Source organism: Lygodium microphyllum, chromosome 20, assembly GCF_053477565.2.
Source record: "Lygodium microphyllum isolate KBCC chromosome 20, Lygodium_microphyllum_v1.1.10, whole genome shotgun sequence".
Lineage (NCBI taxonomy): Eukaryota > Viridiplantae > Streptophyta > Polypodiopsida > Schizaeales > Lygodiaceae > Lygodium > Lygodium microphyllum.
This window is the reverse complement of record NC_141154.1, coordinates 6,958,419-6,975,741: the sequence shown is the minus strand read 5'-3', so window position 1 is coordinate 6,975,741 and position 17,323 is coordinate 6,958,419. Positions and strand designations below refer to the sequence as shown.

The 17,323-nt window shown below is 39.1% G+C and overlaps 1 protein-coding gene across 9 annotated transcripts in view; it reads right to left on the bottom strand.

Annotated features, from left to right (window-relative positions):
* LOC148018669 (uncharacterized) overlaps positions 1–12,112 on the bottom strand; it is a 42,860-nt gene extending 30,748 nt beyond the window's left edge. For 4 of the 9 annotated variants that reach the window (XM_087701383.1, XM_087701381.1, XM_087701382.1 and 1 more), the window contains exons 1-3: positions 11,950–12,112; positions 11,760–11,864; positions 10,123–10,209 (exon numbers count right to left, since the gene is read on the bottom strand). In XM_087701383.1, the coding sequence (XP_087557509.1) occupies positions 10,123–10,209; positions 11,760–11,864; positions 11,950–12,090 (333 nt within the window). In that variant the 5' untranslated portion in view covers positions 12,091–12,112. The remainder of the gene's footprint in view (positions 1–10,122; positions 10,210–11,759; positions 11,865–11,949) is intronic. The other 5 variants (XM_087701388.1, XM_087701389.1, XM_087701387.1 and 2 more) reach the window with 3 other exon arrangements.
* Between the last annotated feature and the right edge of the window lie 5,211 nt (positions 12,113–17,323).

Here is a 17,323-nt window from a genome sequence, read left to right as displayed (position 1 = left end):
TCCTTCCAAAAGAGATGCTTGAGAGCCCAAACCGTGCATTTGAGAATTCAGCCCATTTGTGTTTCCCATACACTCTACACTTCTTTGTGATGATTTACCAACCTCATATTGGCTATTCAAAATTCCTCTTCTTCCAATGATACCTTGGGAATTTGAGTTAAGTTAGCTAAAATGGAACCCTCATGTCTGTACTAGGTTGAGCCTTTCTTTATTCTCCTTGCACTGTCAGAAGTGATGCAGCAATGGAAGCATAAACAAGTGCCAAAATAAACTCCTAAACACAAGACAGAAGAGAAAGAAAGAGAGAACACTACAAAAAAAAGAACTCAAAAGAATGCTCGAGAAATGGAATCCATAACTAAACACGAGACAGTCACATACAACCATGAGTCATTGGCTGTGCGAGCACTAGCACCGGCTCCTCTCTCCACCAGTGTATGCACTAGATTTGCAAGTGATGAGTGAGAGATTCTGGAGGAGCCTGAATGAATAGGCCAAAAGAATGCCATAAATGATTGCAGGTCGACCAGCATTTAATGGTGGTCGGCCAGCCATAAAATGCCAGAAATGACAACATAAAGATATATAAAATGCCAAATAAAATCCTAAATAATCTGAGATGTGCCCAACCCACTCTAGCATCACGCACAGACTCACACGAGCTAACAATACTACTAACACCCTCTCTCAGATCATCGGTGATGTGATACAATACAATGACACAATGATAATGACTCATCATAGTCCATACAACATAGAACCACCAAAATAGAACCATGGATACCGAAGCAGTGGGTGATCAAGTTACCACCAAGATGCTTGCCTCTGAACATACGAGACCATGGATTCTCCACCTTTAGCCAGACCACAAAAGTTTCCTTTTACATGAGCTCGGACTAGGAGTCAATCCCGCTCTCTATCAAATAACCAGCTCATCATGAACCCGGATGTCAATCCCAGCTCCAAGATTTGAACCTACCAAACTTTGGTCGATGCATTAGGAACATCCCCCTCTAGAACCTATGTACCTATATACCTGTATAGATGAGGCTCGACTGTCCCATCTCACCACCCTCTTACACTCCCTCTCTCGCACTGGAGAGTTATGAGGGATGACCATATCACCTACGCTAGACAACAACAGAGGAAGGGGCTACCAAGCCCTTCCCTCGACCCAAAGAAGCAAATCCCTTCCATGCCGTGGACTTCTTCTTGGCCAAAGGATCGGAGTCGAAGTTTGAGGAAGAGGATGATGCATTGGAGGAGTGTGCATCCCACTTTGTCTTTTCTCCTTCTTCCGTAAGGTTGCTACCTTGCAGCCCTTTCACAAGTAACCCATCTTACCACAGTGGTAACACCAAGTCTTCGACTTCTTCTTCTTGTCGCCCTCTCTGAAGCTGCAAGAGCCTCACTAGAACCTCCATAATGAGACAAAAGCCACCCCTGTAGACACAAAGATGTCTCATGCTCAAGCAGCATCGAGAACTTATATGTAAAGTTCATAGGGATAGATATGCATGTGTCCTCAAAGCATTCGCCACCCCATCAAACTTTGTGGAGAGCTTATAGAGTATCGTAATCACAAGATTGTCTCTAGAAGGGCAGACTGCACGTGTCGAGGCTAGTCCTGTACCTATGTAACACAAAGCAAAAATGATTGAATGGTGTCTTTAGGCACAAACCTCATCTACTGGAGTTGTCCATAAAGTGTCACTACACACATGGTGAAAGGTGCCTATACAACATCTGCAACTTCAACCATACTTCTGGAGATGTCCTACAAGATGTAACTGCCAACAAAATTTCTTTAGAAATACATCTAAGAATAGCAAAATAGGCACGAGCATCATTTGTATCCCATGTAAGCACAACTTCCTCATGATTGTCCTCATCAAAATTTTCAAGAACTGGAAAAGGATGCTAAGGACATGGAATAGCTCCACAAATAATGTACCATAGCCACTTTTGCATAAACCAAGCTTTCATGACAACACTCCAAGTTAGATAGTCAGGTCCATGTAACTTATCATTAGTAGAAGTGCACGGAGGAACCATCTGGAGAGGATAGGAAGAGAACTCAAAAAATAGAGGATAGAAGGTGGATAGAGAAGACTACACAAAATGAGAGCTCACACGAAGTATTCACAAGCTGATCACACAAAATCAACTACAAGAAATGAAAAACAGTCAACAAACACTGTCAGAGAAAAGAAAACAGATGCTATCGTTCAGCCTCTAAGAGCAGTAGATGCAGAAAAGGCAGCAGCTGCAAGTAAAAACACGGATTAGACAGCATTAAAGGCAAGTGACCTGTTGGTGACCTGCATTAAACGCAGCAAACAGGGAAATGCAAGCAGCCGGGCCAAAAACACAACCTTTAGAGGGTGATAGACAAGGCAATGGTAGCAGGCAGCATTCGCCAAATCAACAGGAGGTAGGTTAAGTGCTAAAATCAACAGAAGCAACCAGTAGGAACACATAATCTTGAAATCTGATACCATGTCAAAAGTAATACAACAATGGAAACATAAAAAAGTGCTAAAATAAATTGTTGGACACAAGACAAAAGAGAAAGAAAGAGAGAATAACAAAGAAGAGATCTCAGAAGAATGCTCGGGAAATATAATCCATATACCAAACATGAGACAATTGTGTACAACCGTGTGTCACTAGCCGTGTGAGCACTGGCACTGGCTCTTCTCTCCACCAAGGTAAGCACTAGATCTGCAAGTGATAAGTGAGAGACTGTGGAGGAGCTTGAATAAATAGGCCAAAAGATTGCATTTTTTCAAGAGATTCCATCTCTGACAGCATGGCTTTATACCATTTCTTGCTGTCCTGTCTGTCCATTGCTTCCTTGAAGCAAGACGGTTCACCACAGTCTGTCAACATGACATAATCAGCCACATTAATTGCACCAGGAACAAACGTGTCAGGTTGTCTAGTAGCCCTAGACGATCTCCTAACCCAATGGTCATTGTTTGCTAGCTGTTCCTGCAAATTTCCATTTTCGGCATGCTATCCTGGCATTTTAACCTGCAAATCAGCATTAACAGCTTGCTGTCCTAGCTGTTCCTACACATGTAATGGCTCGTTTTCATGGACAATAGCTGGCTTATCATTTCCAACATCATTTCCTGCATTTACAGGTTCATTTACAGTAGGTATTTGCTACTGTACAGCGAGCACATTTTGTTGTCCAAAAGGTATTTCTTCCCGAAATACAACCCTATGAACCTCCTTAGTCTTTTCGAGCTGTTTGCACATGCGATCTTCTCGGAAGATAATGTCATTGCTACGTACTACTTTCCTTTTCTCAGGATCCCACAATTTATACCCCATTTCACCCTCGTCACCATATCCTAGGAAAATGCATTTACAGGACTTTGGCTCAAGTTTGCTGCATTTTTCTTTACGAATGTGCACAAAAGCTTCACAGCCAAACACTTTCAGATGAGCATATGAAGGTGGCTTGCCCGACTGCGCTTCTTGGGAAACTCCCCCCTCCCCCAAAGACCTGTTTGGTGACCGATTAATCAAGTGAACGGCTGTCATAACAACCTCTGCCCAAAAACCATGGGGTAATGCATCATGAGACAGCATCGTACGGACCTTATCTTGTATGGTCCGATTCATACGCTTTGCAACTCCATTTTGGGACGGATTATAAGGGGCAGTGAGCTCCCTCTTTATCCCTTTCCTATCACAAAATGCCTGAAAGACCTTGGACACATATTCCCCACCATTGTCAGAGCGAAGACACTTAAGTGTCTTATCTATCTGATTTTCAGCCAATGCCAAGAATTTTTTAAACTTATCAAGCACTTCATCCTTGCTACAAATAGAGTAAACCCATACTTTCTGTGTAGCATCATCGACAAAGGTGACAAAATATTTATTTCCCTCTAAAGATAATCCTAGCACTTGACATACATCCGAATGTACTAACTCTAGAGGAGAAGATTTCAAAGAAAGAGATTTTTTATGTGACGTCTGTGTATGTTTGCCATAAATGCAATGATCACAATGCTCAAAATCAGCATAACGAAGACAAGGCAAGTACCCAAACGAGAAAGCACTTTCATTCCTGTTTGACTCATGTGTCCTAACCGGCCATGCCACAAAGAAACGCTTGGCTGCTTGGTCACGGCAACAACATGGTTACGCACACTAGATACATGAAGTGGATACAAAGTATCACTATTGCAGTCTCTCGCAATAACCCTAGATCCCTTACAGATCTTCCATTTTCCATCACCAAAGGTGGTATGAAAACCATCATCATCTAGCTCCCCTGTGCTAATCAAGCTCTTCTTGAGCTGAGGTACATGCCGTACATGCTGAAGTGTAAAGAGAGAGCCATGCTGAAACTGTAACTGCACACTGCCAATACCTGCAATCTCGCATGCATAGTTGTCCCCAAGATGGACAACACTATGTCGACCCCTTGTATAGGCCGAAAACCACTCACGATGAGGAGTGACGTGAAAGGAAGCACCTGAATCAAGAATCCAAGTATGCATACCATCATCTGTATCTGCAAGTAAAGCATGTGCACCAAAATGTGAAGAGAAAGAGTACATGATACATCACTCCCACTATCACTGTCATGAGTAACTACATTCACCTCTTTACACTGCTCTTCTTAGGCTGACTATCATTCTTCTCTTCCTTGCTATCATCTGTCTTTTTGCCTTTTCCTTTCTCTTTCTTCCATTTGTAGCAATCACATTTAAAGTGACCCTTCTTGCCACAATGATGACATTCAGCAATCACATTTTGGTGCACATGCTTTACTTGCAGATACAGATGATGACATGCATACTTGGATTCTTGATTCAGGTGCTTCCTTTCACGTCACTCCTCATCGTGAGTGGTTTTCGGCCTATACAAGGGGTCGACATAGTGTTGTCCATCTTGGGGACAATGCATGTGATTTACTGCATCCCTTGCCATCATATTTGCCCTTTTGCTGTGATCTGCCCCTAGTATGCAAAGCACTGGAAGACTTACTGGATGCATTGTTCTGCCGATTCATCTCTTCCATAAGTAGAGCACTCTCTACATCAGCATACAAAAGGATCACATTAAAATTGCTCATAGCAATCCTGAATGTATCCAAACTCTCTAGTAGAGTGCAAAGCAAGAAAGTAGCCTTAAATTCCTCATCAATCATGAATTTCAAGGCAACTAGCTGGCTGAAAATGGAGTTAAACTCACTCAAGTGCGTAGACATTGCTGTACCTTCTTTCATACACAAACCCATAAGCTTTTTCAGCCAATACACTTTGCTTGCAGCACTCTTTTGTGCATACAGTTCTTCCAGTCTAGTCCATATAGCATATGCAGAATCCAAACCTTCAATGTTGAAGAGCAAGGCATCAAAAATCTATAGCTCTATGGTTGAGCGTGCAAGCTCATTCAACTCATCCCAATCGTCCTGATCCATGTCCGCTGGCTTTGCCCCTTTGGTTTTGATCGGCTTTGCCTGCTTCTTTTGTAACAAGATATTGTAGCACTGTTTTTGCCACACTGCAAAATTATGTGCACCTTCAAGCTTCTTTATATGCATCAAATTACTTCTGCCATTGCTGCCAGCCATGGTTTTCAGCCCAAATGTGACCAAAAAACCAGCAAATGCAGGCCCAGACTGTCACCCAAGTGACCAAGGTACAAACAAGTATCAATCAGCAATAAATGACCACCCAAAAGTACAGATTTCAGATCTGTAATTAAGTTTTCAGAAGCACCAAACCAAGTGCTACAGCATTATCCAACTGATTACAGCTGTTCCAAAGGGCATGTGCATCACATTACATGAGAAATCCCAGAATGTCAGCTGCAATTTCTCTTGTACATATACCCACGGGCATAAAATTTGGCACAAACAATCAAAAGCCCCAAAATTTTGTGCTCAAAAGCGTCAAACACACACCTGCATTTCCTCTTTCATGCATAGAATTGTCAAATTTTGCCAAAATAAAGAAATTTCAGTAAAACCCTCAAATTTTACCAAGCGTTGATGTCCAAATTGTGCGGAATTCAACCTGCATGTACATAAAATGACCAAATGCTGCACAAATTTTGCCCAAATTGCAAAAGCCCCAAATTGCACAGGGTCCAATGTGCCTCAATGTCAAAAATTGAGTTAATTTCAGCCCAATTTGCGCATGTACATTAAAAGCCCCAAATGTTGGGGACAAAATGTCACAAATTCCTGCAATTTCCGAGACAAATATCACTGTTGCATCTTGCTCGCACCAAATCTGGACAAATCCACAAATTTTCCAAGTCCTGCGAGCACTAATTTTAGTGAAATTGAAAGAATTTCACTAAAATGTGAAAAGCCCCAGAATTCCCGGGCAAATGTGCACCAACTTTGCAATTTCTGAGTCAGATTGTCCAATTCTGTGTTGAGATCCCTAGATTCGAGAAAAGCCCCTAGTTTTTTAGCCAATTTTGCACAGATCTGAGATTTTGTGCTTATACACGCGAAACCCCCTCAGTGGGTAAAAGAAATTTCAAAAAAGATTGAATTTTTCAGAAAAATTCGGACGGGTTCATTGACCCGTCAATCGGGTGCCATGAGCCCCGCTGCCAGTTCCGTCCTTGCTGGTCGCGATCGTCGCCCGTGCAGCCCGGTACCCTATCCCTGTTTCGCGCAAGCCTGTGTTCGTGTCACGCAGCAGCAGCCTCCTCGTTCGTCAATACTGCAATCGTCTACAGGGTCACCTGGTATTTCGTTAGCACTACAGCCCGCCGCACGCTTGGTCCACACCTACTGCAGTCGACTGTCATTGCCTGTAGCTTACACCTGTGACTCTCTTGCTCGCCTTTGAGCTCTCGTCACCACGCTGGTCTTCTACCTCAGCCTAGCGATCGTCTGTAGCACCTTGCGTTCTGATACCAATTTGTAGGAATTGATTAGGCACGAAGATCGAGGTAGACTGTCGTATGCACGGAGAGAGACAGAGAGAGTGAAAGCAAGCAGTGAAGAGTGTGTGTAGAGTGTGAGCACGTTTTTGGTACAATGACCAGTGTACCACTTTAGGTTTTTAGATAGATATATATATGCAAGTACAATGTGCTAAGGGCGTGTTCACACCCGTGCACATATAAAAGGCACGATGGCCCTTTATTCCCAATAGATTTAAAACACAAAATCTCACGACCCAAAAACTCAACCTAGATTGTGTTGTCGCATACCCTATCCAAATCTATAAGAGCCATATTTTGAGTTATGGATAACCTGTAAAGCCTATTCCAAGCCTTCAAACCTTGTAAAAACCCTTATAGAAACTCTAGGCAACCTATGAAACCTATATGTAACCTCTTGGAATCAATAGTAGCCTTGCAATGACTTGTATGTACCTGCAATGCCTTGTTTATGCCATGTTTGACCATGTTTTGATCTTCAATAGTCTTGTAGTCTTCAAGAATGCTTGAATCTTCAATCCTCCATTTGTTCTACCTATGTGAGGGATAAAACAATAGGCAAAGGCTCCCTACACAAGCTCCGAATCACCGAGGGGTTTGCAAAGTTCCTCCCTAAGTCAAGTTATACACCCCTTCCACTTTTTAAATAGCAAGGGAGGGTCACCTCTCTTTTGTCTTGCTATCTGCCCAAGCAACCACCTTTTTTCTCAATGGAAATATCAATATGGCAATGGCATCGTAGCTCTAAGCAAACAAACATTGAGAAATTGCAATTGGAATGGAAAGATCAATGAAATGAGGCAAAAGATGAAGATTCGAGATAGAAACTACCTCCTTGATCAATGACTCACTGCTCATACATCATACTTACTCTCTTTTAAGGAATTTATCAAGAATGAAATCCAACATAGATCAAAGGATTAGAAATAAAATTGCAAAGATAAATTCACTCTTGATAAAGCTTCTTGAGTATGTTTCAAACATAAATGCAATCAAAGGATGCAAACAAGAGGCTTCTAATTAACTGTTTTGGAATAAAGATCGGTTCCAAAAATGAATTGCAGTGAAATCTAATGGGAAATTCAACTCTTTAATCCCTCTAAACAATTGCTTGTCAAAGACTACTGCCACCTTGCTAATGATGATTTTGAGTTGATTGCTATCCAAGATTGCCAAAAATCAGCCCAAAAATTGCACCACAATTTTTAGGGCTATTTATGCATAAAGGACTGCTCAACAACTCTTGTGAATGGTTATGCCCTGCCTAGAAATGATGAAAGTAAGCTTATTCAAGTATTAGATGACTTATGCAAGGTAGAGTTTGAGAGAAAGGAGTTCTTGACTGGTTTCCTCCATGAAAACTATGTGAAAGCTTGAGAGAAGAAAAAGAGAAATGTTATCTTTCAAAAGTAGCCACAACTTAAACCTCTACTAGCCTTGGTTAACCTTCTTTCTCCAAAATGCTTGTAAAAATGGCTGAAATTTGATCCATAAGCTACTATTTTGGCCCTAATGCTACCAAGCTTGTCCAAGACTCCTATCGAAGCCTTCAAAGATAGTCAATGCTACATGTAGAAAGCTTGCTAGTCCTCACCATGTGTCTTATGTACTTACTAACTTAGATTTTTTGACATAAGAACATGAAAATGGATATGGAAATTTGAGAAAATCTAATGGATCAAAAGCCTAAGTTTTAATACTACTTGTAAGAGAGAGGTCTGATAGGAGAAAGGAAATAGAGAGAAGAGAGAGAAAGAGAGTACAAAGGAAACAGAAAGACTAGAACAGGAGACAAAAAGACAAAAATAAGGGAGAGAAAGAGATGGAAGCCATTAAAGCTATGAAGAAGAAGGTTGAAAATAAAAAAGGACTTTTAATTGCTGAACATGATGAAAAAAATAAGCCTCTTATATCTTATATACTCATGCTAGTGTGACTAGAAATATTTCCACTTATTTCCTGAAATAATAGTGTCTTTTCCACTTCTTTATAGATCACCATGCAAAAAAGTTGGTTGCCCCATTTGAAGAGTGTGAATGGAACCTCCAGACCATTGAAAGAAAAATGCATTGAGTTGGACAACTCACATAGCTTGTGTGAACACAATAAAACAGGCTGAAAATGGCAATGCACACAAAAAAAAGGGCTAAAAGACAATCAAATCTCCTTTGTCTTAGTCAAATGAAGACTTTGATGGAGCTCACAACTAAGAGATGACAATATGAAAAAATACATACTTACAAGTATAGTGTACCATGACAATGGTAGCACTTTCCTAAGCACCAAAATTTACACAATGTCATGCAATGGAATGTGCTAGATGTCACAAAGAGGTCCTCATAACATGGTTAAGACATTGAATAATATTTAAAATAGCTTTAGAGAGTTGTTAATGAATAAGAAGAGAATTTAATAATTTAATGGACCTTGTAATTTGTTTGACAATGTTGGCCTACTTTTGAATCCATTCAAGATTATTTCTAGCTATTTAAAGCCACTCGTAGTCCCTCTAGAGATGTAATCACAGTCTCATGATGTGTTATGGCTTGGATTTTACAACAATAAAAAGATGAGAAGTCAAGATGAGTAGACAAATGAGCATGACACCTTTTGAATTGCTAACTAGCAATCTTTACAATTTTGCTACTCAAGCAAATGCCTATATTGTAATCTTTCTAGATTGATTTTGCTATCGAGTAAAGATTTTACCACAAACATAACTAGCAAAACATCCACTTTTTACTAGTTGAGACTTTTGCTAGATATGCTATAACCTACTGGTAAACTTCTCTTTTTCTACTATATGGCTAAGAATTTAGAGTTCCCTATGTAGCTTGATGTGCCAAAGTGTGATTTCAATGGACTATCACAGCTTTTCCATGATCATATTTGATTTGCAATGGTTTAAAGTTGTCTTGGAATAAGTGTGGCCATTATGTGGCGAGGGCTGTCTAAATTCTTAGACCTTATAGGTTTTGAGAGAAAGTCAAATGATTTGTAAGATATATTTATTCTACTAATGTGAGACAATGTTAATGGGATTGCTTGTAAGATCCATATATAAACAATGTAATCAATACACCATAATTACTTTTAAACAAGGAATGAAGTCAAAATTAAACTCAATTGTAATTTACTATAAGATCTGCGAAGATAGGCTCATAAGAACTTGTATATAACTTGCACCTTAGGTCTGCCATGAATATCTGTAAGAGTTACAAAAGCTCCCACTTTGGCAGCAACAATACCTGGCAAGGCCGTCCCTGCACCAAGCTATCAAGTAGAGCATCAGAAAAGATGAGAAAAACTATGTACTTCCCAAATAAATAGAGATTAAGAATCAGGTCAACGTTCAAACTCAGCTATATTATGAAAGAGAATGTGAACATGTTGCAACATGATCAAGAATCATCCACGGAAAATTATACTTATTGCAAAAGGTCAAAATAGACTATTAACACAATGGGTATTTGAGATTAAGCAATGGTGGGATGCGGAGTCAATGGATTAAGAACGCCTCGGCCAATGGATTGAGAGAGAGAGAGAGAGAGAGAGAGAGAGAAAACACACAAGAAGCTTTTGGTGCGAACTCTAATTACCCATATTCTCCATTACCTTTACTTATATAACTAAATAGTGTGTGCATATACAAGGGGTACTAGCCTAGTTTTTGGCCATTGGCCTTTACCTCGATAACATTTTATTCTACATATCTATGCAAATAGTTAGGTGGACATTCACTCAAGCTTTTTATTCTTCACATGCATCCAAGCAGGGTGGAAAATACAATTTCCCTAAAGTGTGCCAATCCCACTCAGCGTGCTTGAATAGTTTGGTTTGCTCAAAAAGGAGTATTCCTCCCTTCCATGCCATGAATCCCTACTAAACAGAATTATCTCATAATGTCCTGAACCCCTCAAGCACCAACTTTAATGTGCAAACAGCCCAAATCTCACGACATACTACCTAACTAGGTGGCAAAGAGCCAACATTGAGGTCCCAAACCTTCTCTTCAAAGAGGCCTTGGGGAAGATCAGCAAAAACTCTACTTTCATGGGGTTTGTTTTAATTCTAACTGGCATGGCCACCAACCCCTCAAGAACAATCCCTCAGGAATAAGAGAAGGGGGAAGAATGACCCAAAACCAACTGCTGAACCTTTCCTTGTGCTGTCACAGATGTGGTGGGCCAAATAAATCACCATCCATATCTATTTGTTCTATTTCTCAAACTCTACTTTCATGGGATTTTTTTTCATTCTAACTAGCATGACCACCAAATCTCCCACAATTTTGCATGAGGTACAGGAAAGGAGGAAGGATAACCTAAACTCAACTCCAGGCCATTTCCTTGCAAGATATGGTGGGCTAAAAATTGACAAGCAAATAATCATTTTCCATATTTCCATGAAATCAATCACCACCTACATCTGTTTGTTCTATTTGTCAAAATCTATCATTGTACATAGCCTTGTTTAATAGGGTTGATAGTTCTAACCAGTTGCATTAGGTATTAGGGTAAATCATACTGCTTGTGTATTGACCTGAAAAGCAGCAATTAAGCCAGTCGTACAGAGAACAGCTCAAAGTTGGGTAATCATATCGTGAGGCCTGATGGAAACTGAAAATGCTGAAACCTAGGAGAATTTTGCCAAGCTTTAAAAGTTGCCTACAACTCGCTTGAAAATCCTCTTTAACAATATATGGAAACTGAAATTCCCTTCGTCTACCGGTATCATCAAAGTGATAAGTGTGACTACGAGATGATCTACACTAAGAGTGCTATGAAGGAATATTGTGGTCCAGGAAAATATAATCAAAGTACCTCTAACACTTGAGCGCCCAAGAATCGATCCTTTTGCTGCCAGACATACTCTGCAAGGGCAATGCCGCAGGGCCAGACGTGCAATCCATACTCTTCCTCGATGACCTGCATAATCACATACAGAAGCTGATATGAAACAAAGAGAGAGAAGGAAGAGTCCTTTTTCTAAAAAAGAAGCACCAGCCATTACCTCGGTGATGGTGATGCACAGTTGTTTGGGTTCTCCAAAGCTGTGCGTGGAGACTGATATCATCTCCCTGCGAGCAGAAGGTGCAATCATTGCAGGGAGTCCACCTGTTTTGCAGGTAAACAACAGGTCATGTCCTCTCATTGTGTAAAGGAGTGCAAACGCCCAGCCCTTAAATAAGTATTTTGATTGGTTAAAGCTTAAAAGTGGGTGTGTTGTGATTTGGTATGTTACCAACCTTAAACTTGTTTGGTACATATCTCTCACTTCCCTCATACATGAGATATATTTTGATTGGTTAAAGCTTAAAAGTGGGTGTGTTGTCATTTGGTATGTTACCAACCTTAAACTTGTTTGGTACATATCTCTCACTTCCCTCATACATGAGATATCGTAGAAAGATCACCATTGTAAGTACTTTTTTACTGTGGCACCCACTTTGTAGTTCAATTAAGGTCCCCCCTATTACCATGGGGAAAACTTGTGTTCATTGCAAATGCCTAGGTGAACCATATGGTTCATCATGTGTGGAGGTTTGTTATTGGTGAGAAAAAAAACCTTCTCAAATTAGATATTCGAGCTAGTATGACTAGACCTTCTCGTTTGTTTATTTCTCAAGTTAATCTACTTCTATTGAACATCGGTTCGATTCAGTTCAAGTAAACCGATTGACCACATTGCATCATCTATGTGGACTTCCAAGTATAAAATCTCATCCAACTCTTTAATTGTCCACTAAATTTTCGAACGTGCAAATCCAAGTTGATCTTTTCATCAACTTTACGAGTCACTATAGTGGATCCCCCTCTTGAAAACTTGTAGTGGTTAACAATTGCACCACATCTAAGTGAAATTCTCTCATCTTTGGTAGGATTGCTCATTATGACATGCACTATTACAATGGCACGATGAAAAAGTAATTATTCGAAAAGAATTATCCCTAGTTAACTTAAGTTAACAGACTAACACTTACACTTGTTAGATTAAGAGTTGATTTAGCTCAATTAAGTCACTTTTGTAAACCTAAATTTTCTCTTGCTTTTTAAAGCAAAATTATGAGTAAGCCTAGGATTTTTATAATAGAAATGGCATTTGCATTTGTTTATATGTATGGTTGCTTCTGCTACTACTAAAGGTTGAGACTTTGCATAAAATGGATATAATGGATGCCTTCTTGCATGGGAAAGAGCACCCCACATATATGTGCAGGTTGAAGAAGACTATGTATGGGCTCAAACAAGCACCTAGAGCATGGTTAGATACGATTAAGGACTATCTTGTCAACATTGGTTTTTATATTTGAGATGCAAATCACTCACCTATGTGAGAGAGGGTATTGCGAGTTTGGTCATCATAGTCATTTATGTGAATGGTCTGATTATTGCATTGTTGAGAGTGAGAGTGAGATTACCAATATCAAGGTCTTTAGAGGTTGAAATTTAATGTGAAAGACTTGGGTGAGCTACAATATTTTATTGGTGTGGTAGGGCCAATTGCATAGATTTCATTGAGTTGAGTATCTTTAGTATATGTTAACTCGAAGATAGGCTTAATTAACTAGAAGATAGGCCCAAACTAGCTCCTCACCTCACACCCTCACCCACATATACTTGGCATGCTCATCAAGATAAACTATGGAGTGAGTACACCTCCTCTTAAAAGAAAACTACCATACCATCTAAATCACAACTACCATGCTTGGTATGTATCTCCATCTCTTGTGCTAACTCTCATATGTACCCAATCACTCATAGGAGCATGCTATGTGGACCTTAATGTGCCTTTGAGTAAAAGATAATATTTGTGTCTTTGAATGTCTCCTCAAATTCACCAATAATTAAGTTGTAATGCTACATGATAGTTCCAAACTACTACTTTCAAGCTGGTTCCATAGGTCTCATATCATTGTTTGACACATTTATTCAAAATTACAGCTCACCCACCTATGGAGAGAGAGAAGGTCTCAACCCCCCAAAAAGAAAACCCTAGGTCCCTTGATTTACAAAAAATTCAAGCCCCTTGGTAACATTGAAATCTTGTTCAACTCGAATGTCTAGCATACGCACTCATTTACCCAATCAAAGCTTCCCTTCTTTGGATTTGCATTAGTTGTAGCTCACTTATGCTCCTTTATGCCAAGTGAGTTACAATATCCTTTTCTCAAATGCCACATTGAAGGAGTATGTAGTTGATAGAATGGATCGATTAACTAGTTATACTGAGTTGTCCTTCATACTCTTTCCTCTCACAAAGTTAATTAAAGATTAGGGGCTTGTATCTTTTTCCTAATAACATACCACTTTAAGTTTGTCTAAAATCAACAATTGATCATATTCTTTGTCTTTCTCAAAGTGAATATGGAGATCACAAAGTGTTCGAACCTTCACACTACATCAATGGCATCTCCTCTTTCAAGCTCACCATGTTGCCCATCACAATACACAATATCAACTTGTAGGACATGCAAGTTGATAGGAGATTACCTTATTTTGAGAATTTGTCTTTGTACTTGAATCCCTTTTTTATTGCATATAGAACAATTTGTAATGTCACATCAACGTTAGGTGAAAGCCATTGCATGATTATGGGCGACTACTACAAGCTTATGATAGGTGCAATGGAGCAAAGGTGCTACATGAGCTTCTCAACTTCCCACTTAGCTAGCCATTAACCAATTTGAAATAGGTCATTATATAGAGGGAAAAGAGGAGAGAGAGAGGGGGGGAGAAGAGGGAAACACAAGAGAGACAGAGAAGACTTACTTTTCACCATTATTAAGGGCATGCTAAGGATCACTATGATTGTAAAAGGTTGATTATGAGAGAGAGAGAGAGAGAGAGAGAGAGAGAGAGAGAGAGAGAGAGAGAGAGAGAGAGAGAGAGAGAGAGAGAGAGAGAGGGAGGGAGGGAGGGAGGGAGGGAGGGAGGGAGGGAGGGAGAAGGAAAAGAGATGCAAAACTATAGCATTTGCATTTTTAGCCCAATACATATGAAAGGATAAGGATAGATTTCAAGCCAGTCTTCTTGTTGATTAATGCTATGGGTGCTTGGTTAAGTGGGCCTATCAAAACTTTACATGTGGCTTTCATATCATTTTTTATCATCTTGTTAGATGCAATGGACATAAGTTTAAATGTGTGATGCATAAAAGAAGTCTAAACCTACAAGTGTTTAAAGGAAGATGATGCCACATGTAAATTGTGGCATGGTGGCCTCAAGCCATACTTGAGTTATTAAAAGTACCTAGTTGGAGTCCCTATCATGAAATTTGTTGTTCTTCCTTTTACATGTCTAAGTAATATATACATGTGTGCATATTGCAAGAATTCACCATAGCTTAGACAATTATCAAAGAAATTTGAGAAACCAAGAATGTGAAAGGGAGAAGAGTTGAGAGACAAGAGCGTAGAGAAATAGATTGGGTACAATCATCCCCCTATGCATTGGGAAGGCACTCCCCAATGCAAGTATTTGTAATTTTAGATTATATTCTTGCCCAAGTTACATGCTAGGCGTCACTTTTAGGCTCTTGCTTTGCAAGAATGCTTTTTCCCAAAACTATGGTCCTAAAAATATCAATCTCTATCCTATGCTCATAATTTTACAACAAAATAATATTGTAGTCTTTTCTAGGCTTGTTATTAAATATTATTCCAATAAATTCTTTGCTCATGTGCACATACAATAATATTGTGCTATGAAGTGCTTATAAAATTATAATAAATCCACACTTATGAAATATCAATAAATAATAATTGTGTACCTACTTATGCTCCACTAAAAAATAATAATCTGCCAATTGTTGCAGCATAAAGACCATTAATTTACTCTATATCCACCTTACACAATGCAACCAGTGCCACACATTTCCACGCGCCAAATAAAAATTTACATAAATTAAATTCTAAAATAAATCATTTGATGTATTTTTCATAACTATGTGTGTGTGTGTGTGTGTGACAATAGAGCAATAACAAACTCGCAATGGTTGCTGCAAAGACATGACACGCAAAAAGTTATGGAGGCGTTGCACATGCTACTTGCATCCATACAAAAGAAGAAGGTTCGAACCATTCCATTGATGCATATTGCATGATTGGGTCAAAGGTCATCCATGGAGTTTGAAGAGGGCATTGAGGGGAGCTTTGTCCTCTCATAGGCTTGGTTAAATTCCTCACTCTTTTGAAGATATGAACCTCCAAAAATGATTTTTTTAAACACTTAAAAAAAAGCTATTATTATGCTACTTTTTCCTTTCTTTTGCTAATTTTTGGTAGGTTTTTCATAGGCATGCCAGTTTTGAAGGATTGTGTCCATTCTTTTGTTGGAAAAAGCACATCCTTCATAAAAAGCTACTTTCTAGGTATATGAAGTCATTTAGAGAACAATTGATTGAGATAGGCCATCATCTTCTTCTATGAAATTTGGGATTGAGATTGAAAATGAGAATGAGATTAAGAGTGATATTGTGATTGCGATTGAGATCCTTCATGTAAATGAATATAGCTCGAGGATACATGTGGATTGAAATGCTTGTTTTAAATGCATTGCTAGTGGTTGCTCCTTGTAACTCTGTCATATATAATAAAGATTTCCTCTCCTCTTCTCTCTATACTATGTGATTCTTTAGTTTTAGACAGATATGATATTGATTTTTATAAGATTATTATTGATCTTGTTTTAAGTGGTATTAGAGTGGTTCTAATTCATAACAATGGAAGATTCAGAAACAATGAATCAAAGCATAGGAAGATCTTATCTAGCGACAAAGATTTGGAATAAGGAATCATAGAGCAAGAAGAATTTATCTAGCAACAAAGATTTGGAACAATGAATCAAAGAGTAATAAAAAGTTATTTAGAGACTACAATGATTTGAAAAGAGAGCAAGTTGGAAAGGAAGTTGAGAAGATGCATGATAATATTGTAGATTTCGGTAGTGAAGGGACAATAACCAACATCAATGGTTCTAATGGAAGTGAATACAGCAACAACCAAGTACATAGTAGAGAAAGAGGAAGGGAAGGTTTTTGAAGAAGATGTAGGAGAATCTACCATCGAGCAAGTATTTAAGAAAGTAAAACCCAATGAATTTGATGGTGAAAAGAAGATCAATGAGGATCCAAAGGCTTGGATTGAAGAGCTTGAGGATCTTTGCAGTTTAAGAATTTTTAGAAGAATCAAAACTTTGTAGCGTGGCAAACCTATGGTGGAAATCCTACATGCAAATTAGAGTCCCAAGGAAGGGCGCATAGAAATGGGATTATTCATTGATTGATAAACAATAAAGGAGTTCTAATGAAGGCTATCACTGATGAACAACTTAAGGTCATAGCACATGTATTTTATTACCTCTTCACCTACAAAAAGGCCACCACC